A 9,807-nucleotide genomic window follows, 5' to 3' on the forward strand; every position below is an offset into this window, starting at 1 on the left:
GAAGAAGGAAATAATAAATGGAAAATTAATCAGACATAAATAGAGAAAATAAAGTCAGTTTTTTTCCTGTTGATTTAGCAGTGGTACTTTGCCCTTTGGCACTGTGTATCTGGTAAATATTTTGAGCAGGACATTCACAGCACTTTCTGGGAAGAATAGCATGTTCCTAATTGTTTAATGTTGTGACTAAAATTTGTGTTTCAAGTGCAAACTTTATAAAATGAAAATAAACAAACTATTTAAGATGGCAGTAGCAAGAGCTTGACATAACCTAGCTCCTCGTTAGAGCTTCAAATGTCCCTCACTCCCCCTCACAGGCTGTGAGTCAGCAGGGGAGGAGGATACTGAGATTAGAAACACCAAACTGTGGAACAATGATTACACAAATGTTATTTTGGTTGTACTTCAGATGCTTCTGCAGTCAAAATCTGCTAAATTAGGAGGGCTGCAGTGATCGGAACCTCAGCTGATACCTGTGGAGTTTTGACTTGATGACCCCAAATCGCAGTGCCAAAACCAAGTGTTTATACCACCTAAAAATATGACTGAATTTTGATTCCCTTGTCACAAACAAGCACGGTCCAGAAGCATTATTTCACTGTTCCTGCAGGGCTGGCATTGTGAGCCCTGTTTCTGATGCTTTTAGTTATCTGATAATTGAAAGATGCTTATTGATGATCTGAATCTCACCAAACTGACCCCTGAAGCCTGAAGTTTCAGGCCTAGTGGAAACTGGCATGAGGTTGGTATCATCACTGGGTGCATAAGACAACACCAGTGTCACTCCAACACCGATCATTTCACCTTAAAAAGGTTTTGTTATAAGTCTCAGAACACTTTGTTGTCTAGAACTGTCCATGCTCAGATGATAGACAAAAGCTTCTTAGTGACAGTTCTATTATAGGATCCAGTATCATATTCCAAATATCCTCATCCTCTAAAGATGCTGAGAGGATAATATGGTGGGTTTTTTCCACAAACATCAGTCCCAAGAGGAGATGCTCTGCAGAAACAACCCATTTGAATTCTTGCATTATTTGCACATCCAGCATGTGATGGTTGTTTCATCCTTTATAATGAGCAACACAAGGAACCTTTTATCTTCTGTTTACTGAGATGGGAATAAATACGAAGAGTTAATATGTAACCATCCTTTTGGCCATGCCTTTATTTTTAAGAGAAGAAACACTGGACTGAGGGTCATTTGGGGAGCTTGTGGACTGGCAGCAATGTATCCCCTGGCACTGCTCACCTGTGCAGTTGCTCTGAGCCACTGCACTCTGGCAGCGAGAGGTAAGAGCCTTCCTCTTTCTAAGGGCTATCCTACCCATGAGGGGAGCTGGAGGATGCAACAGGATTGGAAAGCCTTTAGACAACTCTGGGCAAGTGTTTTGAAAGGGAATTTTCTCAGAAAACTGTTTCTTCTTTTTTCCCATTTCCATTCCTTCCCCTGTCTCTTCCCATGGTGAGAGCAATTGCTGTAGACAGAAAATGCAAGAAAACAGAAGAAATAGAAGTTGTGGAAACCAGGTTGCCTGCATAGCAGGGGGATTGTGTGTGCCAGGAGTTACCTTTGTTCTGTCCCTCTGCCCAGCTCCATGCTCAACTTCTCTTCCACCACAGCAGCTGCCTGGCATGGCACTCACATTGCTTTTCTCCTCCTTTCCTCATGCCAAGGGCTCTGGGCATATTTCATGTACTCTCTACCTCTGTTTGCCATTCATTTCTACAGAATGAGCTTTGCATCCCTCTTTTTTCTCCCCATAATCTCAGCAGGAACCTCTCTCCATGCCCTTTGCAGGAGCTCAGTCTGCACCCTCCATTTCCCTCTCACTGTTCCCCTCCTGTTCTCACTCTCTGGGTGATGATTACTTCATGCTGTCAGCATGTTAAAGCTGTTTTGGGCTCAGAACTGTCTCATGTAACAGGGTGTTTGCCCCACTGAACAGAAAAATTGGGGAAAACAGAAAAAAAAGAAAAGTAATTTAAAAGAAATAAAATTAAATCTCATTTCAGACTGACCCCTCCAAACTAATTAGGATTCAAACTTAAATGCATTAGTTTGCTCCTAAGTCATTTTCACCCTCTTCTGTCCAAGGTAATTTACCATAACTGAGTCACTTTGCAGAATGCCTTCATAAATCCATTTCGAAGCAAAAGTAAAAAGCCTCTAACTGGGACCATGGACAAAAGTGTCAAGGAGAAGAGAAAAAGCACATTGTTTTCTGGCTACTGCTTCCAGCAGACAGCAGCTGCCTCAGGAAGCTATGGACCTACAAATTACAGATGGACTGTTCAGCTGAGTGCAGGAACACACTGGAGGTGATGCTTCTAGCTGAGAAATAAAAACAACTCACACTGCCCAATTTCTGACTCTTGTCTCCAGTCTGCTCCAGGCCCCCAGAAGTGCTATTTGCCACCATCAATGTTGAAAAAAGTGTGTATGAAGTGGGTGAGGAAGTAGAGTACACCTGTAGGCCTGGCTTTGTCCCCAACAATGGCCAGAGGAAGTACACCTGCCTCCCGACTGGCAAATGGCCTCTCAATACGCTGCTGTGCCTCCGTAAGTAAGCCAGAGCAAAGCCTGCTCCTAGGCTTTGTGCTAAGCGTGGATCTGAAAAGATTATTTCATAGTCTGCGTAGGGAAACTGATTGATCTGCTTCTGTTCTCCACTTGTTCTTCCCTTACTTGCTGGGGTGTATGAGGGAAAAGAGGGGCTGGTAACAGGGGAAGGATATTCCCAGACATGTCCCACACTTTTCCTTAAGCCTCTGCTCCTGGGAGGTGATATAGTTTGGACCCGGCCAAGGTGATCCTTAATCTGACTCCTAAACATACACTGCTTGATAGCACCTGCATTTCTTGTATCCCTCACTGTTCATTTTTACCATTTCATTGCAGAGAAGTCATTCTCCTCAGACAAGCGAGTGTTAAAACCCATTTAACCAGAAAACCTTCAAAGCTCCTTATTTTGATAGAAATATAGAACAGCTTGACTCATGAAATGTAGTATATGGGAATGGCAAACAGGAAAGACACTATGACCCCTTTATGATCAGCTCAATTTTGTTATCCTAGCTTCATGCCTTATGAAATAATACTATCCTTTTTAAAAATCTTTTCATTAACAGCAAAAAGATGTCCCAGTCTTGGAAACTTGGAGCATGGGAAAATGGATTTTATAGACTCCCACTATCAGAGTTCTGTAAGTTTTTCATGTGAACCAGGGTAAGTGTTCCCTTCCTCCTGTTCTTAAATCAATAACCCGAATCACTGTCTTACAGTCCAGTATCCACTACTACAGTACAGGGAACTTAGAAAATGGCACATAAACCCCGACCTCCACTTCGGAAACTAAAATAACCCCAAGAGCATATCTGGTGATGCTCCCCTGTTCTATCTTGGCTGTAACATCCTGCAGCTTTGCTGCTCCAAAGCAATGTCTTACAGATATGGAAGCCATCAAAATAGCAGAGATTTTATGCAAAGATTTATTCTGGACTGCTTTCCCCTGCTTTTGAAATCCTCTTAGTACATCATGAGATTAAATCCTACAGTAGGGAGAAGATAATCTCCATCTAAGTTGTTATACCATTAGGCTTTGGAGACTGAGAATTTTGTTTCCATGCCTTTCCAAGTTCAATAAATGAAAACAAAAGGTAAATCCTAATTTGGTCCCTGAGTAAAATGCACTTTTACTCAAGCCTCCTTGCTAGCTTTAGAAATGGGGATGCACTTAGAGCAAAATAGTTATGGTAAATGAAGGGAAATATTTGAGAGCAGCACACAGTTCATTTTACTTGGGTAATTAATAAATTAACAGTGCTTACCTGGGAAGGCCACAGGTGAGACAATCCAGAGTTCACTGAAAAGTGTCAACAGCCTCAGCCACCTCCTTCTGCAAAGCAGGAGCAAGAGGAGGCTTAAATAAATTGAGCTTTGACACCAAATGTAGCAATGGGACCTGATTTAATTTTGCTAATTGGAATTTACTGGTTCTCAGCTGTGTGGTATTGATAGATCCACCATAAGCATTTCTGTAAAACTCAGAGCAAGAGCTAATAATAGAAGCACATAGGACAGGAGAGAAGCATTTAGAGTCCACATAGAAATTAAATGGGGGTACCTGGCATCTCACTGACTTCAGTGCTTAAGAGTGCTAAGTTCTGTGCAATAGGTTGATCCTAATTGTCATAATTAGCTAGGAACTCCTCCCAAGAAACCATAACATTTACATTAGCAGTCACAGATCAATGCTCACCACTTACATACATCCACGGTATTAATCAGTTGTAGAAATTAATATAGGAAATAGACTATATAGTTGAAAAGGGAAAACATCTCTTTTTTTCTATCCAGCCTTTTGTCTGGTCTTTGCAATGCCAGAATTTCCCATATCTGAATCTAAACTTCCTTGGAGGTCAGCAAATGCTAGAACTAGAGAAAGATTTCAGAACTGGACTCTTTAGTCTGTTTGTGATGGTAAACTTCCTTGCAATAAGGAACTTGAATCTTCTCTCTGTTCATTAAGCTTTCTGATAAGCAGATCTTTTTGTTTTCAGGTACAACCTTCTTGGAACAAGAACCAGCCAATGCATGGCAGATGGAAAGTGGAGTGGAACTTTTCCACAGTGTCAACGTATGTGTTTAAGTACTAAATAACTGCTCTATCCTTATTCTGACCACAGAAAAACTCCTTTCCATTGCTCACAAGCACATATACACTAATTCAGAGGCCACCTACAGTGCAGAAAAAATGGTTAGGAGAAATCAAGAAGAACCTTGTCTGTTTGGCTTTAGCTTTGTGGTGGTAGTTTTAGAGAAACAGTTTAAAGGTCTGTACCCAAGGCCAAGATCAGAGAGATGCTGTTTACAGCTGGCGGTAAGATGCTTATTCACTCAAATTCATTCTCCCAGTATATAAAAGGAGGATATTGTCATGCTTTTGCAGCAGTTGTATGTGAGTTTGCTATAGCCTGTCCTGAAAAAGCATGATATTGTCTGAAAAAACATAGCAAAACTCATGAATTGCATACTCCAAGACTCCTGAGACTTTAAGTCTGCACTTTTTGTTTTGCAAGCCTCTCTCCATAAAGGGTGGTGTGTGTTCATTTGGTTACAAGCACATTGCTCCTTTGATACTAGTAATAATTTGATCTTTAAGCCTTGATTTCTATGAATTCTCTGCTTCCCTAGCTGTGACTTGTGCACCTCCCCCAATTCCTGAGTTTGGAGTCCTTTCTTACCGTGGCTTAAAGCCTGGGAATGTTTCTAAGTACCTGGACACGATTACTTTTGAGTGTGTGCCTCCTCTCGCCCTTATTGGGAATGAGACAGCTACCTGCATGGCCAATGGGAACTGGAGCAGCATTCCAGAGTGCAAGGGTAAGTAACTGACTTTTACACACTCCTAATCATATTGTATTTATAAAACTATGTGAAGAGCCTTAATAATGTTTGATTATTATTTTTTTAATGTAGTTGTTATTGCAAACACACAATAGAATAATTCTGGAAGTCAGGCCGATGTGTGCAAGGTATTTGCTACCAAAGTTGCACTCAACATAGGATTGACAAAATATTTGCTGCAGGTACAAAGGTTATATAAACAAGACCTGCTAAATGTAGTTCATGTTGTGGAAGGAATCAGAGCTCAGCCTCCACAGCTCAGTGAGTCTTTTATTCTGCTATGTGCTAGGATTAATTTAAGAGAGAGACAACCTCACCCCTAGTCCAGAGAACTCCGCTGCTTTCAGTGAAACTATGCCACATTTAAGTAGCTTTTGGATATAACCATGCATGCAGTGCTGGTGTTCCCACCATAAAAAGGACACAGAGCTGTTGGAGGGAGTCCAGAGGAGGGCCACAGGAATGATCCAAGGGCTGAAGCACCTCTGCTATGAGAACAGGCTGAGGGAGCTGGGATTGAGCCCAGAGACGAGAAGGTTCAAGGGGGAACTTAGAGCTGCTTCCAACACCTGAAGGAATCCTACAGGAAGGCTGGAGAGGGTCTCTAGGATCTCTAGCGACGGGACAATAGGGAATGGTTTTAAGCTAAGGGAGAGCAGGGTTAGACTGGATCTTAGGGAGAAGTCCTTCAGTACAAGGGTGGTGAGACTCTGGAATAGGCTGCCTGGGGAGGTTGTGGATGCCTCCTCCCTGGGCATGTTCAAGGCCAGGCTGGATGAGGCCTTGAGCAGTCAAGTCTAGTTGAGGGGTGTCCCTACCCACGGTGGGGAGTAGATGATCTCTAAGGTCCCTTCCAACCTAAGCCATTATATGATTTAAATCAAGCAATGTGTATTTATTGTGGCTTTCCTCTGATTCAGTTTTCCTGTGGAAGAAGCTGAAATGAGCCTCCGTAGAAGTTTCATGTATTTTTGGAAAGTGCGTCTTTTAGAGCTGCAATGCTGATAAATCCTTGGTTTTGGTTTTGCACCACAGTTGTCACATGCCCCACTCCAACTGGGATAGAGAATGGATTCCTAGAGCTTGTTGCCCGTAGAACGTATCACTACAACGAGAGTGTCAGCTTTGGCTGCCAGCCCAGATACGTGATGGATGGACCTAAGCATTCCCGATGTGAAAAGACTGGAAACTGGTCCACAAAGCCAACCTGTAAAGGTATCTATCCCTAAAGAACCTCCCATCAAACTGAATTTTCCTAAAAGACCATTGCTCTGATCGTTGTGAGCATTGCACCTCGGAGCAAGAGTTGTTCTCAAAACAAAACCAAAGTAGTAATTTCAAGGCCCTGATAAGTGAAGACCACTCCCAGTGTTGAACACTGGATGTGAATGTGACATGAGGAATCTGAACTGACCTCAGTAATCTGCCCTGTAACTTTATTTTGCCTATTTCCTCCTCTCTTCCTATTTAATATAAGTAGTAATTTTACTGAGGCTGGATTTTCAGTGGAAACTTTTGACCCTCTGCTTGGGGGGGTCTGAATTTCTTCATCATTGCCACACCAGCAGAAGTACCACATAGGTGTGGGACACGTTACTTTTCATTCCCAAATGTCACTTGTACAGATTTCTGATGGGTTCTAACCCACCTGCTTTTCAAAACAGAGTTCTAATTATCCTCATGTGTCACTTGTAACTGGATTGTTTTACAGAACCATGTAAAATACCAGTGAAGAAAGCTGTAGTATTGTACAATGGTGAGAAGAAAAGAGTTCAGAACGACCTTAAGGAGGGCATTCTGCATGGAGAAACTATATCCTTCTTCTGCAAGAATAAAGACAAATCCTGTGCCTATACAGTAGCTGTGCCATGTGTGGATGGCAACCTGACTCTCCCTGCCTGTTTCAAAGGTACAAGCTGGGCTAGTCACAATCTAGCTTCTGCTGGAGGAATACCAAGTACTATAGTGTGGGGGCAATGCCATAACTCATCTTTGAGTCCTAGTTGACTGACTAGTTCATCTGCCTTGTACTAAAATGATTTCTTCCTAAATGGAAGAAATTTCTTCACAGATGGAAGAAATAGCCTGAGAGGAGAGGATGCAGAGCAGGCTTTTCCTTTGGATATACCACAGCCCTGCTTCAATATCTGTTCTTAGAAGGTGTTATTTAGAGATGGCCTAGTGCAAACAAAGGGCATACATAAAATACTCAAGGATTTCATGAATCCTTGGATCAACATCTTCTGCAATGGAAAAGAGCCTGAACACTGATGCAGCCTTGAGAACCTGACAGATTCACTTCCATTCTGGTGAATTATTCCATGTTTATGTTGATCAGCAACATGCTGATTCTGGCTTTGGACCAGGAGTGTTTAAAAGCAGTTGACAGTTGCAGTGAGGAATTGTTGCTGGAGGAACTGGTTCACAGGCACACAGGTTTTCAGAATAAATAAGCAGAATACATCCTGAAGTGTGTTAGCAAGAGGAAATACTTTCCATTTGCCTTATCAATATTCCTCACAGAGAATATTCCTTGTAGGTTTTATTTTGATTTGTAAGTGAAGGGTAAAACACAGCCTTTGCATGATGAAAACATCTTTCTGCACGCTTGGCTTCTGATGGATATAGCTTAGCCTTCACTAAACCAGAATTAAAACAGCTCTGAAATGATGCATAGGTTGACTGTTCACCTAGCAGGGTCCGTAAGACCTTATTTTCAGCCTTTACCTGTTTGAAGAATTTAACTCAGGTTCTTAACTTGCTTTCAACAGAACGTGGCTTTTTTTCAACTCTTGTAAAGAAGGACCCCTCAGACATGAAACCATGTGAAGATCAAAAATGAATCAGAGAAGTAACACAGTGCTGAATCTCTGCCTTAATGAGACAAAATATTATGTAAAGAGAGGAAGACCTAGGTCCTGTGAGTGCGTATTTCCAGGCCAACTCTGGTCTCTCTGTGAATGCAGCCTCAGCTGTTTTCCCAACGCCCATCCCTTTCCCTACCAGCCTTTCACAAGCTATTACACTATTTCGTCCATTAACTTTCATTGCCTTTCCTCTGCCTTCTACAAACTTCCTGCAATACTACTACTTCTCTTTCCATATTCCCAACACTTGTGCAACCGGAATTGACTTTCTCAATAGCAATTCCTTGACAATAAAGCAATTTTCAGCCAGTAGTGTGTTCTTATTTAGCTTTACCTAATCATCAGTCAAATCCTGGTGCTCTTAACTGGTTTATACAGAAAAGCCTGACTCATTCCTTAATTAGCTGGATTCTGATTCTGTTACTGCTCCCCTGTGATAGGGAGTGGACCTTTAATTACAGATAGACAGAGGGACACCAGCCAAGGATTTTCCAGAATTTACATAAGTAGAGAGATGGAGATTTCCAAATGAGTTTAGAAATCAAGTACCCAGCCATGATTCAAATGCCAATAGCATCAGATAAATGGTTCTTTTGCATTTCTAAGCAAGGAAGTTAACAAGGCCATTTATGTTTCACAGATTCTAGCTTCACCTGAACCTCTGGTTTTATAGAATTGTTAATTTTTACCACTGTTTCAATATTATGCAATGAAACAGATTCCTTCCCCTCCCTCCCCCCCCCAAGAAAAAATGAGAACTGCAAACTGTTGAGCAATAGTAACCATTTCTGGTCATTAAGTAGCTCTGAAGTAAAAGGTACTTTTAATCTGATTTATGATACAAGCAGTTCACTGCTTGTCTGGCAAGTTTTGTGCTGATGTCTATTTCCATTCAGAAAAAAAATAATGATAATTTCAACATCCTAAAAAGCAACAAATAAATATTTGCTGTACACTGAAATTGTCATGAGAGTCTTATGTGGTTCTCTCTGAAGCAATAAAGCCTCTGGGACTGAGAGCAGAAACGGCACATTAAGCAAACTGCTCCAGAACTTTTTAAAAGGCCATTTAACATTGGGATCAAACTACTTGTAAGATGCTACAGCTACCATTAAAAGACTCTGAACATACTCTTATTACCTTTTTTCTGAAGGCTGCACATGAATATTTTAGTAGCATGACTGATATAATTTGTTCTTGTACTTCCTATTTTTAAGGAGAAATTGAGGCAGCTATTATTATTTAATACTTTATACTCATCAGTGAGTTAATTCTCTAAAGGCAGACAGACAAATTCCCACTAGCAGCCAAAGAGAGCATTTCCTTGTACAATGAGCACTGTTTTGCTTCCTAACATATTTAGGTGGGATCATAGGCTCATAGAATCATTTCAGCTGAAAAAGAACTTTAGGATCACTTTATCTAAGTCTACCAAGTCTGGTAGAGCCTGTCCCTCAGCACCACATCTCTGCCTCTTTCAAACACTTCCAGGGATGGGCATCCAACCACCTCCTTGGGGAGTCTGTTCCA

At 41.5% G+C, this 9,807-nt stretch overlaps 1 protein-coding gene across 1 annotated transcript; it reads left to right on the forward strand.

Moving 5' to 3' along the window:
• Window positions 1-1,166: 1,166 nt before the first annotated feature.
• APOH (apolipoprotein H) lies at window positions 1,167-9,023 on the forward strand. The gene is made up of 8 exons (XM_009902691.2): window positions 1,167-1,293; window positions 2,387-2,563; window positions 3,133-3,229; window positions 4,564-4,640; window positions 5,198-5,386; window positions 6,446-6,625; window positions 7,122-7,319; window positions 8,182-9,023. The coding sequence occupies exons 1-8, from the start codon at window positions 1,230-1,232 to the stop codon at window positions 8,250-8,252; spliced, it is 1,053 nt and encodes a 350-aa protein (XP_009900993.1). The 5' UTR covers window positions 1,167-1,229; the 3' UTR covers window positions 8,253-9,023.
• Window positions 9,024-9,807: the final 784 nt, after the last annotated feature.

Source organism: Dryobates pubescens, chromosome 20, assembly GCF_014839835.1.
Source record: "Dryobates pubescens isolate bDryPub1 chromosome 20, bDryPub1.pri, whole genome shotgun sequence".
In the NCBI taxonomy this organism is placed as follows: Eukaryota; Metazoa; Chordata; class Aves; order Piciformes; family Picidae; genus Dryobates; species Dryobates pubescens.